Raw genomic sequence first — 22461 nt, forward strand, 5'->3', positions numbered from 1 at the left:
ATGCGAGTGTTTCAACCATTCTCCCCCGGGATGTGCTGCCACCGTTTAAAAACTTCAAAATGGCTGGTATCCGAGGTAATGTTTACCGCACTAAAACACTTTAAACTATCCATTCGTTGCTGCAATGAGAACAAATAGCTTCAGATACCAAATGTTTTAATGAAATTAGACCCTTCACTGACCTGTGAATAGGCACCGAAATAAATTCAGCCAGCTAGGCTTTTTTGGGGACAGTTATTAATAGTACTAACTACCAGATTTGCATACTGAATAAAATAAAAACGAACCGACCTTTTTTGTTATCTAAACTCAAGTAACACTAATTCTTTGCTAATATTTTCCCTTTCATGCGAACCTTGATTGAGATTGATTTTTGACGCATCTCATTTACAGCGTAAGTAGATATATTCTCTGAACTGTCGGTTTTTATTTTTAGTTTGTGACTGGTTGTTGTGATACATTTTGATTTTAATTAAAGAATGATTTAAAAAACCTTTAAAATTTTACTTTCAGTTTGGTCGCCTTGGCATTTTCAGCAGCAATCGGCATTACACTACTCGTGTTAGGATGTGCTCTACCACAATATCAGTGAGTCTTTCAATCATGATACAGGCCGAAATTATCCTTACGTCATACGATTAGAATGATAATATTTTGCTGTATTTTGGATAAAAGACTTTACCGCCAATTGTATTTTTGTAACAGAAATTGGTGGCCGATGTTTGTTATATTGTTTTACGCACTGGCGCCGATACCGACGATGGTATCAAAGCGGTTTTCAGCCGACAGTGGAAGTAGTGCGTTGATAGAAGCTATGCTGTTCCTAACGGCAGGAATAGTTGTGTCAGCTTACGGTTTACCTGTGGTTTTAGCTCACACACCTCTCGTCAAACCCGTGGTAAGATCAAATGAATTATGGCCATCTTTGAAAATCATCGGAATTTATGTAAGATCTAAATCAATTGACTTCTCAAATTCTTCCGACTCGGGATTAGCATCATAGATTAGCATCAATTTCAGGCACAATGTTACCTTACATATAAAACCATTTCAAATTATTCAACAGTAGATAAATCCAGCTGAAATTTAACACATTGAAGTTGTTATACACTGTATATACTGTATAGATTTTTGGGGCTATCCATAAAGAAGGTGTGGGTGTGTGGAATAAACAATTTTTGCTAATAGAGATCATACCTTAAATATATTCAGGCGTTTTAGATGTAGGGCAAAATGATATTCCGGGAAAACTGATTGTAGGTATTGTTTGTTGTTTCAGATTCAATGGGGAGCATGCGCACTTGTAATGGCCGGTAATACTGTTGTATTTCTAACTATATTAGGATACTTTTGGACATTCGCGGAAGATGATTTTGACTACAGCATGTGGTGAGACCTCGTGCCGGTCTAGAAAAGATCATTTCATTCGGACCTTATGATTTTATACTACGTCCATTTTTAAGAAGTCTGTTTTAGCAACAGCCATTGAGTGGTTAATGCCTGTTGAAAATAGTGACACCGTCGAAGTTGAGTTGGATAAACTTTGCTTCGATTGGCGCCAAATTGGTGGAAAAATGATTTCATTTTGCAGTTTGCTAAAAGAGATTGAGCCATTTGGAGTAAGCATATCATTCATTGTCCCTAGTTAAATGTTTGCGAGCAGGAATTACTGTGATATCAATTCATGTATGTATGCAGCTACTAGTTAAATACCCTGTCGCTTAATAAAGCCCCAACCTGGACAACATTGCCTCTGAAGCTCTTCAGGTAGCACTGAGCGCATGCTGATCGGGCGGCATTTCTGGTACGGTGCTGTGCAGAACCCTGATTCCTGTGAAAGATGATCAAAACTCTAAAATTCCAACATTCGCCAGCAAAATTTTGTTCCATTATTATTTTGTCCATGTAAAAACAAGGTTTTTTTACTGCATTATATATCTTCTGCCATACTGCAACTACTAGATTGTGCTAAATGCAAGGACACATATTGATTAGTTTATCATAATACATACATGTTTATCATTATAAAATCACTATAGATTCATGCAGAGTTTCATTCATACACTAAATCTGCATGATCTGCTACTAGGGAAACGGTAAGATACTATAAGTTCCTAAAATATTCTCACCAATGTTTGCATTTTTTGAGTAATGCATATGTTGGAGAAATGGCAAATTTATGCGTGTATATACCCCTATGTAAATGTACTTAATGAATTTTGGGTGCGCTTACTCTAAATAGGTGTATAACTACCAAAGAATGGGGAACCGGCACACCAGCTATCCCATCAGATTGCGCCGCTGAGATATCAGACGAACTTGATCAAAATTAGTTCATTTTCAAGTAATTTTGATCTCGATTTTCGATCTTCCAATCAGAATATTGGGCATATCATGCATCGAAAAAAACTCTGATTAGTCTTTAGAGATCAGATGTGGCACAATTTTCATACACCATGCATAGAATTTGAGAAATTATTGTTCGATTTTAATTAGAGTTTAAGAAGAAATCCAGCATTGATGTCGTACTGTAAAAAAGTGAACCTGGCGTATGATGGTGGAATTTCGTTTGCCACAGTAACATTGCCAGTACCCCAACATCAATAATCTGTATTGGGTGAAATACAGAATTTGAATATTCAGTTTCAGTACCTTGTATGTAATATTCAATATATTTTGGCATTTACTGTATTCTCCCAGGCAAGCGCCCCCCTTTATAATTTGTAATTTTTGGCAAGAGACCCAGGGGGCGTTTACCATGGAGGTTTCCTTAATCTCCAAAGAACAGGTGGGGGCGTTTACCGTAGAGGGGGCACTTGCCTGGGAGAATACGGTAAATATCTTTATCTTAAGAGGTTCGGCCCTTCCTACTATTTGGGGAGTTGTGAATTTTAGTTGTTGTTTGTTAAAGAGCCGTGTTTGTAAAATATGAACACTGAGAATTATAATTGTTATTAAATTATATTTGTGTACAGATCATCGTATTTTATCATCATCATCATCATAATAAAATTGATAAATTGTGATAAAAGAAAGATTTCATATCTTCTGGATCAGGATTAGTATGGTGGTTCTATCTGGCAATAAGAGGACTAGACTTGAAGCGGTAGATGTCAGAGCCCTTAAATTGCCGTTTCATAGTCCAAGTGTGACTTCCAGAATGTAGTTCGAAGATGGACCTATACATCATGACCTAAATTTCAGGGATGGGACATACCCTCAAGCCAGTTGAGCTAACATTTAAGTCCGAATAAAAAGATCTAGTCCAATAAATCGTTATTTCCATTCTATATCGATCAGCCTATGCAACATCTCGGTTTTGTTGACTCGTTTCTCCTAAATCAGATATGATCACGATGTAGATCAGCAGCCGGTCTAGCTCATTGAAGAATTGTCTCCTAAGTGGGAGGAGGATTCCAAAGGACAGTGAAAAAAGTAACTATTTGAAACTTTGAAATTAATGAAATTACCAGAATTTTATACTTTTTATTTACAATACGCCATTACGTTCTACGTGCTTTAATAATCTGCAGCTGTATCAAAGAAAAACTAAATACGAAAAATCAAAAGGAAGGCTCGCACAAATGATAGCAAACGTAAATAAATGCGAAATCGAAGACTATTTTTGAAGTTAACTTTTCAACTAGATCTCGTTCTGAGAAAGCATAAATATTTTACAAGTTAAATGACATACTCTAAACTCTAGTGCATCTTGGAAAGCGAATACATTTTTGATATGTCGGTACATATACGCATATTTACAACTATCTTCTTGTATATTTACTACTTAAGCATGTATAATAAATTAGGTACCGTATAAATATCAAGGACAACAGGATAATTATGACCAAAAATTCAATTGAATTTCAATTTTCGGAAAAAAGCGTATCAAAGTTCAGAATAACAAGGTTCCACTGTGCAATACGATCTTGCTTAACAGTCGCTGGTTTTTGCTATCCAACTTGATTTGAAGAATCAAATATATATTCTGAAATTTTACAATGCATTGTTTTCCCATGTGTATGAACCCTTTAAAAACTAGAATATTACAAATAGCTCATAAGCCATGTATTCAAGTGTGTTATGATACAATGCTCGACTCTGAAAAGCTGAAATATTTGTATAGCACATTTTTTTCACGAAAGTATTTGTACAACTTCGAAAAAAGATATCTTTTACTATATCAGTGTCAATGTATATTTTTTAAATGAAAAAAATATAAGTATAGAATACATAAATAATCAATTAGGATCAAAAATCTTTCAAAGCAAACTTTCAGGATTGTAAGTAAAATTGATGTCAATATCATGTACAATAAAATTTGTTGTAGCTCAAAATATGAACGAAAGCACGTAAATAGACACGCAAGAAATTTGGAGCCCTCGCCACACTACTTATAGAATTAAAAGCCTCATTTAATGATGATGGCTTATCACAAAGGTGGCATAACGGCATAATAGTATGAATTTGTTAGGAAGGAATATGAGTTATGCCCGATTCTATCTCACGAAGGAATTGCTCGTAAGCTTCATCAATTTCATCGTCAATCTCTGATCCATTGTCGCTACAAAAAATAAAATTGACAGCGCTGTTAGTATATCATACATAAAGAAATCAACTCACTGAAACTTGTCATACCCAGCGTGTGTACTAATCACCGGAAGTTCCGAGTGAGCTTTTTATCTTATTATACCCAGGGTTATTTGAGTTTGATTGAATTAATTGTTGTTCATCATAAATCTCTTTGCTTATGACAATTAAATTATCCTTCTCAATGAGTGTCAATCATTGCTCCTGTACTTACTAGAAAATTAAATCGGCTTCCGATATGTAATCAGGATCCTCTGGCGTTGTCTCGTCATAATCGTAACTTTCGTCATAACCAGCTTGCTCTCTTGTTATTTGTTTACCTTCAGTGTCATAGAATACTGGATCCAACTGAATTATGACACAAGCCCAAACATTTTTTCATTCTGTCATTAAATTAAGCTACATGCACAATTTGTAATATACTTCATGTAGTAGTAGTTTTTTTTAAAGCTTTTCCGCCATTATCTTTTTTAGTTCACACTCTGGTTTTCAATTTTCAATTAAAAATTGATTTCTGCCAATCATTTTGGGACAGAACTATAGGGAAACTTATCATGTTTAAGCAAAAAATTTAAAAATTTTTACCTGAGTGAAAGGTGGTGCACTGAGGTGTTTGTTGTTTATGAAGCCGTTTGACAGCACTGAGCTCTCACTTCTTCCCCAATTGCTGAGTCTTAATGTCAAAACCTGCTGGAGCATATCTTTTAACTTCCTGCAGATGTAAAAAGCACCAGTTAATATATAACTGATTGATAATATATAACAAAACTGACACAAGCAAGTCTTGACTAAGTTCATAGAAGTACAAGCCTAAAAAAGTTTTCTTAGGATCGTTTTGCTTGTATTTGGCAACTGATCTACTGATAATTTAGGAGGTGGTTTGAAGCATAGGCTAAGTCCATATCGACTCAAATTTTGGCCAATAATGATAGCTAATACATAATCATGAGTTTAACTAAAGAATCAAGACCAGTACTAACTGATTAGATGTGTATTTATCTCCATATACAGCCTCATGTATCTTTTGAAATAACGGATCGAGAGATGAATTCGCCCGAGTCACCGAATCCTCCAGAATGGCACCAGTACATTTCAAAACGTTCACTACGCAGCGAAGGTTATTGTTACCATCACAGGTGTATAAGAGTAAAATATCTAGAATGTCTTGAAGTGCTTGTCCGAGTATAACTATATGTTCACCTTGAACCTGTAAGTATGAACTCATCAAGATATTAGATCTACTAAGCTTACTAACATAAATTCTTGATTGGTACAGATTAAAATGGGTCAGCCGTGCAATATTTTTTCTTTTTGATTATATGATGTACAAAAATTGTATTCATTACCATTAAAGTCATTTTTCAACATTACATTACCTTCAAATGCAAAAACACCTCCGCCAGAAACATTGTAAATCCACAAACTCTTTCATTATCTGATACTACTAGTTCCTCTTTTTCCATATGTTCTTTATGGATTCTGGAGTATACAAATACATGGGCCTCCTATACACGCTAGTTTTCAAGATAAAATTTACAGACTGATTTGAAAAAAATATTTATGTACCTTGTCAAAAGACTATCTCTGAAAGATTTGTTATTGATATTCTGCAGTTTTTCACTCAAATAGTTGCACATTCGCGCGCCGGTGTAGGTAAAATTTGGTTCTGTGATAGCCTGGTGAAAAAACATTTCCCAAAGATAATGCATAAAATCGGAATATTCTACTATTCTATATTTTCAGAAACTGAAGCAACCACAGATTTTTCAGTATCTACCTGTTCGAAAATAATGTCTATTATTTGTTTCAAAGTTTCTTCTGATTTCATCAAATCATTCAGTTCAGTAGCCAGGGGGATGAGATAATCATCTAAATTCCCCGGGTTCACCGTCAAGCTGAACACGGCTTCTTTGACGCGATCGACAGCTTCCGGGTACGCTCCGGAGCTCGGCTCAATCAGGAGATCTGGGACTGTTGTCGTCAGGCGTTCGTAATTGCTAGCAAGTGCGCGCATTTCATCATCGGGAACATGTTTGGAATCATCTGATGCAGAATATACAGTCTGAAAGTAAAGTATCTATGAAGATGAACAATTTTGTATTTTCTTTTCCTCAGCAAAGGGCAGAGATCAGAAAATGCAGTGCATGTTGGAGAAACTAGCTATAATATAACAAAACTACTTTTTTTCTGGACCACCACTGATGATGGCTATAAGTTAATAGCCATTGCTTGTATACTCATTTACTCAAGTACTTTCCACCTTTTGCTGAAATTATTGCTGAATTTTTTATGTGTTACCAGTACTTCAGTAATGGTGAGATTGGAAATGAAACCTCATATGCAACTAAACTGATTCGATGAAGACCTATTCGAGGTATGTATGTCGAGAATTAAGCGAAATATCCCACAAAGATCGTGGACAATCAAAAATAAATTGACTTTAATATGGATTGTGTACGGTACCTCGCCGTTTCTTGGTATAAACTCTGCAGCGGAGACATTCAATGTTGATTTTGCTTCGCTTTCGAACTGTAAAGTATTCATATAGCATTGATCATGAGCTAGGGCTTGATTTCTAAACTTACCGATTTCTCGAGTGAATCAGTGAACACGAGGACATTTTGCGCAAGATTTCCATTTGAAAAGCAACATGGATATATAATGAAGCGATGTGTGATCGCCTGAAACAAATACTTACAGATTGTTGTAAATTGGTAGGTACAAATTCAGCAGCATCTACATTTAGTCTGTATTCAGTTTTACTTGCTTCTTCTTGCGAATCAGTATTTTTGTCACCATCTCCTGAAACAAGAATACATGCGATACACCAAGATAAAATGAGCCCCCTTACAGAACCCAATTAATATCCTTTACGACTATAACTGCCCTGTATCCTCATTTCAATATCATAATATACATACCGGCTTCTGTTTTTAATTGTGCCAGTGGTCGCGGTGATTTCAACTTGTCAATCGTAGTTTTGCGAGGTTGTCGAAGTTGGCCACTATTTAGAACAGGACCGTTTATTAGATTTTTCACAACCACGTTATGTCCTCTAGCTTCGACATCTAGGCCTATGTCTTCGTCCGGTGCAGCTTCTAATTTAGCACCAGAAGAGTCGTCTGCTGTTGGTTCAACTCTCATACCACCTGGATTAGAAAGTTCATGATCTCGATCTTGAGTGTTATGTGGTGATGCGACGCGTCGTCCCCGGCCGCGTCCCCGACCACTGCCGCACGCTGAAGGCATTTCATCCTGCTGATCGTTCGATGACACACATTCTAACCCATCTCCAGAGCCGACATTCGCCATCATTCGTTACTTCGATTCGAAATCTACCGCAATAAACAGCCAGATGCTGCGTTTAAAGCAAACGATCCGATCCTGACCTACGACGCATCAAAATACGGAAATACACTTTCTTTTGATTCGTAATCGACCGAAGCACCGCCTGGTAGTTGCGCTAATTACCACAAGAGAGCAATGCGGAACTTCGACGCCAGCGGGCCGCTTTGGTGCTCCGTCACGTCCTAGTCTGGCGAATGTAGAAAATAAGAAGCGTTCAAGAATGGGTTATTACACAATATTGATGACGATTGTGTTTTGATTAGTGATGCAGTTTGCTAGACAAGAGCATAAGATCACCGGGGTATCATAATCACACCACACAGTCTTTCATGGAGCCTGATTTCGAGTCAGAGATTGGCCCTCCCTGGTCGTCACTCGAGACTCATCGACAGCGGCCGGCGCTCTATTCGTAGTAAGGCCCAACCAACACGACGTAATCACCGATCACTTTCATGTCAGATTTGAGTCCGCTGCCACCGAGCCTATGCCGTGACCACGGGTTCGAGTCGCCTGACACTGCGTACCGTGGCTGTTTTGGCCGTGTCTGAACACATTCTTCGGATACGAATTGACAGGTTTTTTTTGTTTTTGAAGTCAAACCTTAACCTGAAAAAGTGGCACTGGGTCCTCTTGACTAAAAAAAAGAAAATCATTCCACAATCAGAGCGGTGAAAATCAAACAGTCCTCTGCGCTACATGAAATTGACGGTACGCTGTCGAATGTCATATCAATGAGACGGAGAGCGAGTCTACTCGCGCTGCTGATTATTTATAATTTTTCGCGTCCGTGGTTGCAGTACACGGTCGCATTTGTGTCTTTCATTCACTTCTCCCAAGTTCTTTAACGTGTCGTCGGTGTCTCTTCATTGGCTTCGTTGATTTATTATGACCGCCGGCCGCTTGCCGCTTGCCGCTATTATCTGCGTTGGACTGGTTTGACTACGTAGCAATGTCGACCATTTAGAGCAAGTCATTCATAAGTGATTACTTTTAGTTGGTGGGGTGGGAACAATTGACAACTATTTCAATGGAAAGCGATGTGAACAACAAATAGAGATTTCTAAGCAAAAAGAAACCACTGTCAATTATTCCGCACAGGGCTTCCCTTCTATTATCAGCCATCGCCCAATCGCGCGCCTCCTTTCAAAATGGATATGAGAGCTGTCGACCAATTTTTGGAATGAAACTCGATTAAAGAACGTCTAGAAGTTCATTGAATCAGATTGGATCAAATTGGCGGTCTGGTGGTTTAGTTTCTGCAAGGAATTGCTATTATGAATTAATGAGACAAAAATACTAATCACAGTTAAAGTATGGAATCTCCCCTTAACAAACTACCGCAACCGTCTTCAAGTAAGTAGCATTCAACAAGACCTAGTTATTAACCAAGTTGTGGGTTAAATCTGACTTAGGTGTCACAATAATTTCATTTCGAATTATTTCTTCACTCCAGAATCTAGGTACTAATCAACATCTGTAAGAGCGGGCTCTAAATGCATACGCAGCCACAATAGAAATCGGGAAACGGCTATGTCTCTATTGGGAGTCATGCGATATTTTTGTCGCGTGGTTTATTAGTGAATTAATTGATATAGTGTTCAGTATAAATGTGTAACCAATTGACACGGCTCACATAAGTTTTTAAACACAAATCGATGCGGCCTTTTGTTTCCTCTGTGGTCAATGTCAGGCGTAAGTGGTTACGTCTGTTTCCCGAGAGCTGTAAAGTCATTTGAGTTTTGCTACTTGTTTTGCTCTAAACCACAGGTGATTTTTTCGAGTGGTCTACTTCAATCTTCGCTCTAATATGCGTTTAATGCATGTAAGTAGTAAAAACTAATTATGGCTAACGTTGCCAGCTCACTTGTGCCACTAGATTTTAAAATTATCGGGAATCAAACGTCGGACAGCATTCGTCATACGGATCCGAACAAAATATGAATTTAGATACGACGTGTTTTCCAGGTAGGATTTTGTTAGATGTTCCGTGTAAAGTCTGCCAAGATCATTCTTCCGGAAAACACTACGGAATATATGCGTGCGATGGGTAAGTGATATAACTCTTAATGATAAGCATCTTAAAGGATAAAACAAAAAATCTATGTGAGTAAACATTTGTGTTAAACCATGGGCTATATAACCTTTATGACGACTATTCGTTTTATAGCTCATGGTTTAACTTAAATCATAAAGTTAAATCAGAATTTCTATGTGTTACAAAAAGATGTCTTATACATGCTATCCACATATGTATAAGGCAACGTCTCAAAGATCTACAAAAGAGGGTACTCGAAATTTATTCGCGTGAAAGATAAGTGATCCGTCGTTTCTTGTTGAGAAGAAATTCAACAATCTTTGTGTCCGTATGAAACGCTTTGCTTAAAGTGTCCTGTGTTATTTTTAATCAAGTGGGCAATAACTAAGCACCGGGCAACCAAATCCTCTGAAACGTAGCATACTTCATACACGGGTCCCAATTTATAACGATGTTAATAAACTACAATGTAATACGTATTATATAAGATGCAATCAATAGTAACCAGTTTTTTACTACGTATTTCAGATGTGCGGGATTCTTCAAGGTAAGAAAATGAAATGATTTCTTTCGAGTTCCCAATATTCCAAAACTATGACGTATCCACGAATCCATTAATGTTTTCTTAATAAGTCAACACTCGTTAAAACTTTCAGCGATCTATTCGTCGTAATCGTCAGTATGTCTGCAAGTCACGCGGACAAGGAACTTGTTTAGTGGATAAAACTCATCGTAATCAATGCAGAGCGTGTCGTCTGACGAAATGCGTGGAGGCTGGAATGAATAAAGAAGGTATAGATTTTAAGCAAATCTTATTATCACTATTCTATTCGATACATTATCATTATTTGCGTATATCTTAAAAAGGCTCACCTAAGCCACAATAATTCGGTGTTTAGTCGTCAATTAGTTGTAATTATTTTGTTGAAATATATTTTACGATAAATTTGTTCGAATTGTTTTGTAGCCGTGCAGCACGAGCGCGGCCCGCGACACTCCACGATTCGGCGTCAAGTAGCTATGTATCTCAAGGAGCAATCAGAACTCTCACACGCCGCTGTCATTCAAACTCCGGTTCCGATCAGACCCATGTACATTCCTCCTCCGACTGTTTCTATGGATCTTCACCTACGCGAGGCAGATTCTAGATTAGCGGGAATGAGAATACCGCAATCTTCACCAAACAACATTCAAAATGCTTTTCTTCACCAACCAGTGCCAAAGGTTTGTATTTTTCACCGAGCGTTCTAATTGCAGTTTTCATAGATATTTATGGATTCGGTTATAAATTTTATTAACACCAGCTTGTAATAATTAGTTCGAATTCTCATTTCCAGTTCCCGACTTTATTTTCCCCGTCCACCACCCCGGGACCCGAGGTGATTTGTGAAACGGCAGCAAGACTCTTATTCATGAACGTAAAATGGACCAAAAGTATTCCGGCATTCGTCGGTTTACCGTTGCGAGATCAGACTTCACTGTTAGAAGAAGGTTGGAGGGAACTATTCGTTTTGAGTGCTGCGCAATTCCAGATGCCAATCGATGCTCCACCCTTACTTACTGCAGCCGGTAATATATACATCACTCCGTATTCATAATATGTGACATTATGCTATTTTGATAAATTTCGGATTTTAGTTTTTCGATTAAATCCTTTGAACTTGTAAAAAAACAGTTTTTCGGATGATTTATCCAATCAAATCATATACAGTTACATAGGGCCCAATTTCTTTTTTACTAAAGACGGGCTTAGGAATATTTTCATATCAAGTGAATGAATTTTAAACCTTTTCCAGGCTATAGCACCAACGATTCGCAGCCAACGAAAGTAACTCAATTACTCGCAGAGTTACGGATTTTTCAAGAAGTAATCGACCAATTTAAAGCGATGAATACCGACCCCACGGAGTATGCCTGCTTAAAAGGAATAGCCTTATTCAAAACAGGTAAATGACATGTTTTTATTAAACTTGTACAATCTGACCTGACAAGTGGGATATTATCAATAATACGTGCCTGTGCGCTAAGATGTTTTCTGATTTCCGATTTCAAAATCAAACGCCCTGTTTCGCTCCCGGCAGGTGTGGTGGGTCTGTAAGGGACACTCAATCAAAAAATCGAACGAAATTTACCAGCCAAATAAATAACAGGGAAAATCCCCAATTTTAAGATGAAAAAAGAAGATCTTCGACATATTTTGTGATGTCCTATCATCGATTTTCTTCTCTTTTTAGTTTTTCCATCCAGTTCCCCAGCGGATACGACGAAAGATATCACCGACTTGCCCGCTGTAACGTGTCTTCAAGATCAAGCTCAGATCACCCTGAACAAATACATTCAAACGGCGTACCCGACTCAACCATTTAGATTCGGTAAACTGCTGCTGCTACTTCCGTCTTTGCGTGCCATCTCAACATCTACGATCGAAGAATTATTTTTCCGTAAAACAATTGGGTCCATACCGATTGAAAGACTCATAGTCGACATGTTCAAATCTGGTGATTTTTGACGATTTGAAATGTTCCCGTTTTCATCAATGATTCGCGATGAAATATCAATGTGCTAAAACAATCTGTATACTGTATAGATAAAACGAGTGATTCTAGAAATGTGGAATTATACGAAAATAATAAATTCCCTACGCATATATTATTTATTCAAAATTCGGATTCATGTCTTTTCGATCGAGTGTCTCTCTTTTCCAAGTTAGTACTCAGCCATCTCAAGTGGTAAAGTCCCCAGCAACAAATTATCGCCTTCACTTTTGATCCTAAAATCGGGAATTACCCGTCTTATTAAATTTGATTGATTGATTTAGATTTCATTTGGTGTCCCTTACAAACCCATCGCACCAGTTGGGAATGAAGCAGGGGCTTGATTTTGAAATCGGAAATCGAAGTATAGATATGGAAGATTCGGAATTAACTTTAGAGATTAATATAATGCTATCATATAAAATCATATAATCATATAATCAAATCATATAATGCCCGTGTTTATATTTGTTGGTCGTTTTCCACGTGCAAATAGTGCAAAGGTTTCTTTACAGTTTTTCTCGAGTAGGTATTGATGTACTGTGTTGTCCGTCTCACGCGTTGACTAGAACTTGAAGAAAGAGGCACATTTTTGGGACGCAAATTATCCAGATGAGAGACTTGCTCTTATATCCGAAGTGTTAAGAAGTGGAAGTGTAACTGTTGACATCGACGGCGCAGCTCCGATGCGGATGGGTTTCTCCGTCAAGGGGATGCAATTTGTACTTCACATCTGGTGCTTTTAAAACAGGATTGAATAGACGGTAATGGGTCTTTGGTGGTTAGGTCTCAAATTCAGGTACCAGTCACATTTGTTTCGGATATATCGTGTAAACAACGACAGAAGTTTAGAATTGTAGCTTTCCGCGGTGTGTGCCCTCGGCTCGATCACAAATCATTTTCACACAGTTTCGAGTTATCCAACTATTGTGCGTAATTTGGTCAACAGTCACACAATACGTGATGTTTACACGAACTTCGTGACTACGAATTACGGAAAGATATTGTAGGGTGAAAAGCAAACAATCCCGATATTTTCTTTAACTACACACAACTGCCCGATGACTTTCACTTGGTAGCGCGTAGAACGGTTTCTTGTCGGGACAGTGAATGAATTGAATTTCATTTGTTGGCTTTGCGCTTCTCCGATTGTCAACAGAAGTGACAGTAGTCACGCATTTAATTGGCGAAGGGCGAGTTGTGAAAATATTTGTCCGTATCCGTATATTTAATTGACCCGACACATTTCGACAACTGTCACTCAGTAATTTACTTCGTGTTCCCGTCGAACTTTGTACGCTTCCAATTCACGGTCGTATAATGAGCATTTTCAGGGGGATAATTTGGTTAAAGATTAGCGTACATTGATGACAATGGCCAGTGTCATACACCCAAGATATCATCTTAAATTCGTCTAAACTGTCGCTGTCGCGGGCAGAATACGAATAAAAGATGATCTGGTCGGCGAAGTGGGAAAACTTTGTCGTCTGCTTTTCCACGGCCAAACTTCTTTCTAGAAAACAGCTTGAGATCATTGGAGACCCTGTTTCTGATCCATTGTTTGGGGTGGATTATATAAAAAATGTTACTAAAACGCCTCTAATTACCAGGTACCAAATGAAAATAACATTCATCAAACGAACTCATCTCCCTGTCGTATTGGTATGTTCTTAAATGGTCATTTTAGTGGCATCTTTTTGGTTTTAGTGATTAGTTCAATGGGGGTGAAGAACCCGTTGGGGTTTTCTTATGCTGTGCCTTTGTTGAGCCAGTTGTGAGGAGCTAAACATACCGGTAACGCAATGCGCCTTTATTTAGATATTTCAGAAAACAGGGTATCAAATTCTATTACTAGGAACGTTTGATGGGTAAAATTCACACATTTTCTGGAGTAATTAACGCAAAACTCGTTTAAAGGATCGGCTTAATCTTTATGTAAATTTGACTGTGTTTATAAATCCGAATCTCAAACCTAAACTAAAAGCGAAAAGTAAACCCATCCGACTTGGATTGATTTGAGGCCAAACACAAGTCTTAGGATTTCGTCTTTCCCGAACAATCGAGGCACTTATCACTTGTGTGAAAGTGACAAACGGTTTTAACGATGACTGTGTTTACATTCTCCCGGGAAGGAGAATCAAAAGTTATTTCGTTTCTCGTTTGATTTATGTTCTTTAGGGGTTGTATTCATAAATGAAGCATTCGTCTAAACAGCTGTAGATTGTGGCTTCGTTTCATATTCAATTAGTTAATCTATCGACTGTAAGAGGAAATTTGTACTGAGGTCTTGCATACCACCAGATGGCGCGACCGAGGATTTCAGTCTGTTTTTTTTTAATCATTTGATCGGGTCGATAAAGGTTTGAAAATAATGCTGATAATTTTAACTTCGCCACCTGAATCGGTATCACGCAAACCGCGTCCCAACGATCACGGAAATGTACGGACAATTTTCGCCAGTTATCTCGAATTAAAATCTCGGCTTAGTGGTTGGTCGATAGAATCATCTCATACACTAAACAACGCCAACGTCTAATCGTCTCAAAAGTGTCTGTTTAGAAAATGAAATCAACGTCAATTGAAAGTGATTAGCGCACAATCAAACAGTTCCCCAAAACACGCCATGTCGGCAGTTTGACGGAAAGTTGTACTTGAAAGGGAATAGTTTCTTGCACGCGAGGGCTGTCAGACGTGTAATTTTCTCTCAAAGTCTGCGTCAAATATAAAATCGTAATACAATCGACATATTGTCAAACGTCTTTCGTCGGCTAAATGTTCTGGCCATTTATCTCAAAAAGATTATATCATTCCATGAGCTAATAAATATTACAATCATATTCAATAGTAATACTCCGAATACGAACGAGAAAAATAAATCATGATAATGGTTTCGGCAGCTGTTAGCATAGGTAGTGTTTTGATTTTTGTTACATTTGCTCCTTTGGACACGACTGTGTACATAATGCGTATATACAGATGGTTAATCTTTTCTTTGAATGGTTTTCAAAACCAGCTGCTTTTTCAGCATCATGGGAGCTTAGAAAATCAACTATTTACATAGCAATATACACTGTGGCCAGTATGATACGAAATGAAGTGGCATATAATGATTTAGATAGCTCGTTAATGCGTCAAATTTGACAGGATTTAATGCTTTCGAATTTATTCACCTGTCGATTCATCAGACTGCTGCTGCCTGGCTTATTCACGCAGTTCCAACTAGTTTTTTTCGGTACACTTTTTGAAAAAAAATTCATTCTTCTTTATTTTATTCGACAAACTCGTGTTATTTACAAAAGACAATTTGAGTGTTACGATACAGAAATAAACATGATATACGATATACAATACATATATTTCGAACACGAAAACAGCATCAAATTGGCGTTTGCACATATAATATTGTATTGCACATATAATATTGTATTGTGTGTTCTCTTCAACAAATTTTTTGGTTGTGGCAAAGTCCCAAAGTTATGGAACCAAAGTATCATACACCCAATTCACAAAAAAGGTAAAGATGAACTAGACCCCTTAGGATATCGTGGAATCAGTTTAAATTCTAATGTCGGTAAACTATTTAGCGCCATTCTCAATAATCGACTGGTTGAATTTTTAGATACCAACGATTTATTGTGTGACGAACAAAATGGATTTCGAAAAGGTAGATCGTGTTTGGATCATATTCTTAGTTTAACTAGTATTGTAAAAAACCGTCAACTGTGTAATCAATCTACCTTTGCTTGTTATATTGACTTCAGTCAAGCATTCGATAGGGTCGATCGTCCATATCTTTTATATCGACTATATAACATGGGTGTAGATGGAAACTTTCTAAATAGTATCAAAAGTATGTACACCAACAATGATGCGAGGTTGAGATTAAATGGTCATATGACGGACAGTTTTCCGAGTGTTTGTGGGGTCCGACAAGGAGACTGCCTTTCTCCAACACTTTTTTCTATATTTCTAAATTCATTGGCAAATGAGATTAAATCCATGAATCTTGGGATTGATGTCAGAGGTAGTAATGTGTCCATTTTACTTTACGCTGATGATATTGTTCTGATTGCATATGACGAACCTTCTTTGCAACTTATGATAGACAAAGTAACCGAGTGGTGTAGTAAATGGAAATTATAGTTAATATAAATAAATCTAAAATAATGCATTTCAGAAAAAAAAACAGTGAGGCTCACTGACTTCGTATTTACACTGGATAATATACCCATGGAAGTTGTCAGAACATATCACTATCTAGGAATTGAACTTGATGAATTCCTTGATTATAATGTAGTAGCTGATTCCCTTGCCTCCAAACGCTGGGAAAGCACTCGGTAGCCTTTTAAGTAAACATTTCAGTAGTAGCGGATTACCTTTCACAACTTTTTCGAAACTATATAATGCAACAATAGTACCTATAATGGACTATGGCAGTGCTGTTTGGGGTGTAAAAATATATCAAAGTTGTAGTAAAATCCATTATCGAGCTATGCGCTCTTTTCTCGGTACGGGGAAAAATTCATCTTTGTTATCGATTGAAGGTGATATGGGATGGCTACCGGTTTCTATTAGGCATCGTATTGAGGTTTTACGTCTATGGTTTCGACTTTGTAATATGCCAGATACGAGACTAACCAAACACTTGTTTCTTTATGATTATGAACTGGCCGTTATTGGCAAAGCTAATTGGTGTTCATTTGTCAAGACAATACTAACTGAATGCAATATGGAATATTTTTATGAGAACTTGCAGTTTTCTACACTAAATACCTATCAAATTAAAAAGGTTTTGAATGATATTAGAAAAATTTTATATAGGAACTATGCTTTAACGTGGTCAAGAAATGTTCCTCTGCAACCAAAACTCCGTACTTATACCTCACTTAAGCCAAAATTTGGAACAGAAGATTATGTCAAATTACACACATCACGTTCAAACCGCTCCACAATAGCAAGATTAAGAAATGGTACTTTCCCCTTAAACATAGAACTAGGTCGCTACCGTAATCTGCCAATTGAACAAAGAATATGTGTTGCATGTACATCGAATGAAGTTGAAACAGAGGAACATTTCTTGTGCACTTGTCTCAAATACGTTGATTTACGTAATGACCTTTTTTCTAAGATTAATGCTATCTTGGGCCTAGACATATATCTTTTGTCAAATATCGATAAGGTTAGAATTCTATTAAGTAATAGTCGTATTGTAACTAGTGTTTGCAGATTCATATCAGCCGCAATGAAACTTCGCAATTCCTAATTCATTTTAAACCAATTATATCCAATCTGAATTAGTTGTACCAGTTTGTCACATGTTTGTTGTACTTGTAAATGTCAATGTGTCTTGTAAGCCTTATTATAGGCTGGCTTGTCTATCGAGATGACACGTAAATAAAGATATATACATATAATTCAGTCGCAAGATTCTATAACACATAAATGACATATGATATGAAAATCTATATGAGCTATTGTCTCATCGCGTCTTTTTCACGCAAGGTTTCGTATAATATACTCTCTACATATACACGTTCAAAATATGCAAATTAATGTACGAATTTATTTTCAGCGCATACAGAAAAATCTTGTCAATATCGAAGATTCATAAATTTACGTTGCACTATACAGCATCGTTGCAATATACTGTATACGTTCATACAGAGGATATTTGTTTTTCCTTGAAAACTGAAAATCAGTCTAACCCAAAAATGTTTACCCGAAGCTCTTATGCAGCTATAATAGCCAACGTATTTTCGACGATTCATGCCAAACGAGAAGAGAATTGAATTGTTTCTCGCAGTGTCCAAACTAAAGAACCATCTGTCATGTTCAAAATGAAACAACCTGCCGATTATAAATGCACCACGTCATCGAATATACTTGAAGAGACTCGGCGCATAAGCTAAAAATCGAAAATAAAGTGTACTTCGAGCGACCGCTGGGACCTGCTGTGAAAAACAACTTCATTTAGCTAATCCGAATGAGGTTCAACATTATACCGACTCACCGAGATACAGTTTACCATAAAACTTAGCAATCTAACGCTCGGTGGCTACGTGTTGCTTAGCGTAACTTTACGTTGGATTTAGATGTTTGGTCAGCTGTCAGATTAAGTTTTAAAGAGTCACTGAAGCTAATTCCGATATGACATAGCCCGAAATATAATTCATCTTAATAACAGCAATAGTTATTCACGTTGCTTGACTTATCCGTTAATAATAGAACATGGGAGGTCTTTTGCCCACGAACAACTCTTTCTGGGCATATACCTCCTAAATAAATAACGTTCAATGGATTTCAATTAACTTTAGCGTTTCAAGTCTTAATAGAGTTTTCGACGGCTATGGTCCGTCATTTATACGGACTACAATGCGCATCTTATCGGGTGAAGAAGAGGCATTCTTGTCATACAATGTGAATACAAAATCAAAAGCCTTTTCGCAGTCGACGAACCAGAAGTAACGATGTATATTACACGTCAAATCATTACGGTAACAATCCGAAGCTGTCAGTTATTGCAACGAGCTTTTTATAACGAAATGAATTCATAATAGCGACATGGCTGTGCACTAGCACAGTCGGAAGTTGAGTATTTGAGCGACAAACGCGTAAAATAAGGCTACTAATTTAACTTCCATTCGCTATTGTGTGAAAGGTGTAATTTAGTTCTTGTTCTGAGCTTTTGAATGATTATCTTTATTAAGCGTGTCGAAGTTGATTAAATCTTACATTTTGGAGTTGAATATAATTGGCACGGTAAAGAAACACACAGCCTTATCCATAGCCGAAACTAAAAGTTGATTAAACTTCGGGTAAAATACTGATCGGCTTTTTTTCAACTGCTAATGTGAATACTGATATAACATTACACAGAATCAACTGAATTATAAATTATGTTCTAAATGTAAATCATGCATCCTTACACCAGGGTTGTTATATTGGTGGCAACGACCCACAGGGCATTTTAAAGGCAACCACATCAGATTAAGAGTTGAACATTTAAAAGGTAAATAAGTCCATTGAATTTAGTGAAATTCGGCGCTAAATAGGAAGCCCCTGGATTTAGGCATCTCTTAAGAACGTTGACTTTTCGCGCATTGAATCCAACTCGAAGTTTACCGACCGATTACGCCTTGACAAATTAAATGAAGTTAGATTAATTTCACGGAGAGTTTGACGAACAAACACCGCAGATAATGCCCCATAAAGGGAACACTTTCATTTGGAAGCCCTTGAGAAAATACGGTACATAAAGTTATGCAATTCCGACGCATCAGGTGTGGGTTAGGATCATTTTGTACAAAAGTCCATTTTGTAGGTATTTTCTTTTATTTAGTCACCCCTGTTAGAGCTACGACACATGACGACACGGAATGCGATGGATTGAAAAATCTAAATGAACCCTAAAAGCCGTATCACAAACACTTAGGGGCATTTAATACCTAGTTAAAAAATAAACAATATACAGAAGCTCCGTCGTCGTTGCATAAGCAGCTGTTTGATTCCGTTTTTGTTTAGGATTTAAGGAGGATAAATGTTTGTTGATCTGTTATTTACCGTAGCAATTTTCAAGGACATGGAGTATATGAGACTGCAATAATGAGTCAAAACTGGAGAATTTTGTGGAAAGTTTGATCAAGATATAACATGGTTTCTTCGAGATTTGAATTTGAGAAATAATTCTGATTTGTAAGGATGATGTATGGTGCAATAAGACGAAAAGTCGTGGCCGTGGTATAGAATAAGCTCCACACGGTACTCTTCTGATATGAAATAAGACTTGAAAATACGCCAAACGAAATCAGAATTCCCAAACACATTGCGAGGGGAGTATTGTGGTATTGTTGCATTATCTCGACACAATGTATATTCCTGTGGTATTATCTCGACACAATATATATTATAAACACACAAAAGATAGAACAGTTTTGTTACAGAATTATTCAAGTTGACGTAGCAATATTTGGATGCGGCCGCCTCATTGAATGAAGAGATACAAGAAGTGAAAAAATACTTCTTAGTCCATTGTGCACACGAAATTGACTTGCAGATTTCTCCGGCGCCAAGGAGATTAGGTGGTATTGCCTCGAATGGTATCATCCCAGTAAAATAACAAACCATTTCAAGAAGAGGCTCGCAAAAACTTTTTAAGCGTCAATAGGTCAATTTGCTCGATTGAGAACGGCTTCTGTTTGGATGCTTGAATAAAATGATTTTCGAATAACCAGCGCGCGGAATAGAATTCATAGCCCCTTTTCAAGAAAACTTCAAAACCTTTCAAAGATGTAGAATCGAGAATTAGATGAATTTGACTTTGGCCAGAATAGTGTTGGAGAAGATTGTGTCTATATAAATATAATGATATATCATTTGTTTAAAATTATGACGTATTATGTAAGGCTAGTTGTCTACAAACATGATGAGCACTTCTTTAAATAATGGGACGTTTTGTAATTAAGTCTGATCGATTTTTGGAGAAATTGAATTGTAATATCATCCATCACCGCAACTGGGAAAACTGCAACGCGCTTTTCCCCGAGGCCTATAATATCACCTGAAACCCGGGTAATAAGTTCATATCTAAGGTGCCATAGTCAACCCCTTCCTGACTTGCTTTTGTTGGCTTTCTTCGGTAATTACTTCCGTTCAATATGTATCCCCGACCGTGGCACGTCGCCACTCGGCAGGTAGCGGAATTTGTCCGATTCCGAACCAACATAATTAATGCCAAAGGCCACGAACGAACGGAACATCTTTTTGGTCTAGCAATATTTTTGTCTGTGTATCGCCATTGTCGGTATTTATTGTTCGCACTGGGGTTCCAGCCCGCAAACGTGGGAAAATCGAAAAGTCTTTTAAATCGCGATGCATCGTCTGACGCATTCCAGAGGTCGGCTGCGTTCTAGGATAGACGATCGGTCGGTTTTTGTATGCAGTCATGGAATTTCGTCTTCTAAATTATTTTCTAAACAAAAACGAAATACACAGATCCGCATCATTTTCTGGCCTTTATTCTACGCGAAAGATACGCTACCCCCAGCGGAGAGACTATGTAGAAATAAACGGTTTTTACATTATCAATACATGTACAAACGCGTGCTGTACACGGTATCATTATGTTAAGATGAAAAGCTATTGCGGACATACTGACAGACGCAAAATGGAATACAGCTTTTTTTTCATAAATTTTTTGTTTGAATTTTCAACTCTACGACGATGCAAACGTAATTGAAAACGGAAAAATGAGAACACCTGCATTAATATTAGGGTTCTCCTGGTAATCGAAAAAGGTGAACCAAACTTCAAATGTCGAAAAAGGGTTTTGTGGACATGTCAAATATTTTACGCGAAATAATTAAGTTGTCTTTGTGGTTGTAAGTTGTCTTTGTGGTCGAATGATACCAGTGAAAAGATATGTGTAGACAAACAATGAATACTTCAACAGCCATGCATTTTATGTCTACTTCCGACTATGGAAGCGATATACGTTGTGCGATCAATTTCAGTTTCCACTTACGGCAAGGATTAGAACGTGTTAAGCCACTGCTGTTCCAATATTGGCTACAAAAACGATCACTTATACTATCGATCTAATCAATTGTCCCATCGAATGGCACAATGTGTCACAAAAATGAAAACTGGCCAAATCCTGTTTTCCATATCAGCGGTTTTTATGCGCTTTTTAGCTTGAAATCGTATCCACGCTAATAAACCGGTAAGTGGTTTTTCAAGGGTTTAACATTTCGCTCAGAGGAAAGTCTGAGCTCTTAAATTGCGAACAAAAGCTGGCTTTTTGCAGTTTTTAATGTACGCACCGGGCTATAAACGAAACGGATGCAAGTAGGTTTTTGTACGTTAACTTTAGAACTTTCACCAACACTAACGACTGACCAAAACATTTTGATGGCGCCTGGCGGATTAGGGAAAACTCATAGAAACTTAAGTCGACGT

At 37.4% G+C, this 22461-nt stretch overlaps 3 protein-coding genes across 6 annotated transcripts; 2 read left to right on the forward strand and 1 right to left on the reverse strand.

The window, feature by feature from the left end:
* The first annotated feature begins 59 nt into the window (after window positions 1-59).
* LOC141899043 (leptin receptor gene-related protein-like) lies at window positions 60-3109 on the forward strand. Its single transcript, XM_074785194.1, has 5 exons — window positions 60-75; window positions 437-446; window positions 514-588; window positions 706-898; window positions 1280-3109. The coding sequence occupies exons 1-5, from the start codon at window positions 60-62 to the stop codon at window positions 1391-1393; spliced, it is 408 nt and encodes a 135-aa protein (XP_074641295.1). The 3' UTR covers window positions 1394-3109.
* A 366-nt stretch (window positions 3110-3475) lies between these two features.
* On the reverse strand, window positions 3476-8014 carry LOC141899826 (polyadenylate-binding protein-interacting protein 1-like). 4 transcript variants are annotated; one of them, XM_074786381.1, is made up of 10 exons: window positions 7512-8014; window positions 7289-7389; window positions 7054-7119; window positions 6368-6652; window positions 6157-6266; window positions 5967-6069; window positions 5571-5797; window positions 5176-5302; window positions 4805-4938; window positions 3476-4564 (listed from the first exon to the last, which is right to left on the reverse strand). In XM_074786381.1, the coding sequence occupies exons 1-10, from the start codon at window positions 7903-7905 to the stop codon at window positions 4471-4473; spliced, it is 1641 nt and encodes a 546-aa protein (XP_074642482.1). In that variant the 5' UTR covers window positions 7906-8014; the 3' UTR covers window positions 3476-4470. The 4 variants fall into 4 exon arrangements, with proteins under 4 accessions (XP_074642482.1, XP_074642481.1, XP_074642484.1 ...); XM_074786380.1 differs by having other exon boundaries at window positions 7289-7392; XM_074786383.1 differs by lacking the exon at window positions 7054-7119.
* A 1822-nt stretch (window positions 8015-9836) lies between these two features.
* LOC141899827 (nuclear receptor subfamily 2 group E member 1-like) lies at window positions 9837-12482 on the forward strand. Its single transcript, XM_074786384.1, has 7 exons — window positions 9837-9985; window positions 10502-10520; window positions 10630-10765; window positions 10941-11083; window positions 11278-11542; window positions 11770-11919; window positions 12208-12482. The coding sequence occupies exons 1-7, from the start codon at window positions 9876-9878 to the stop codon at window positions 12480-12482; spliced, it is 1098 nt and encodes a 365-aa protein (XP_074642485.1). The 5' UTR covers window positions 9837-9875.
* Window positions 12483-22461: the final 9979 nt, after the last annotated feature.

This window comes from Tubulanus polymorphus, chromosome 2, assembly GCF_964204645.1.
Source record: "Tubulanus polymorphus chromosome 2, tnTubPoly1.2, whole genome shotgun sequence".
NCBI lineage: Eukaryota > Metazoa > Nemertea > Palaeonemertea > Tubulaniformes > Tubulanidae > Tubulanus > Tubulanus polymorphus.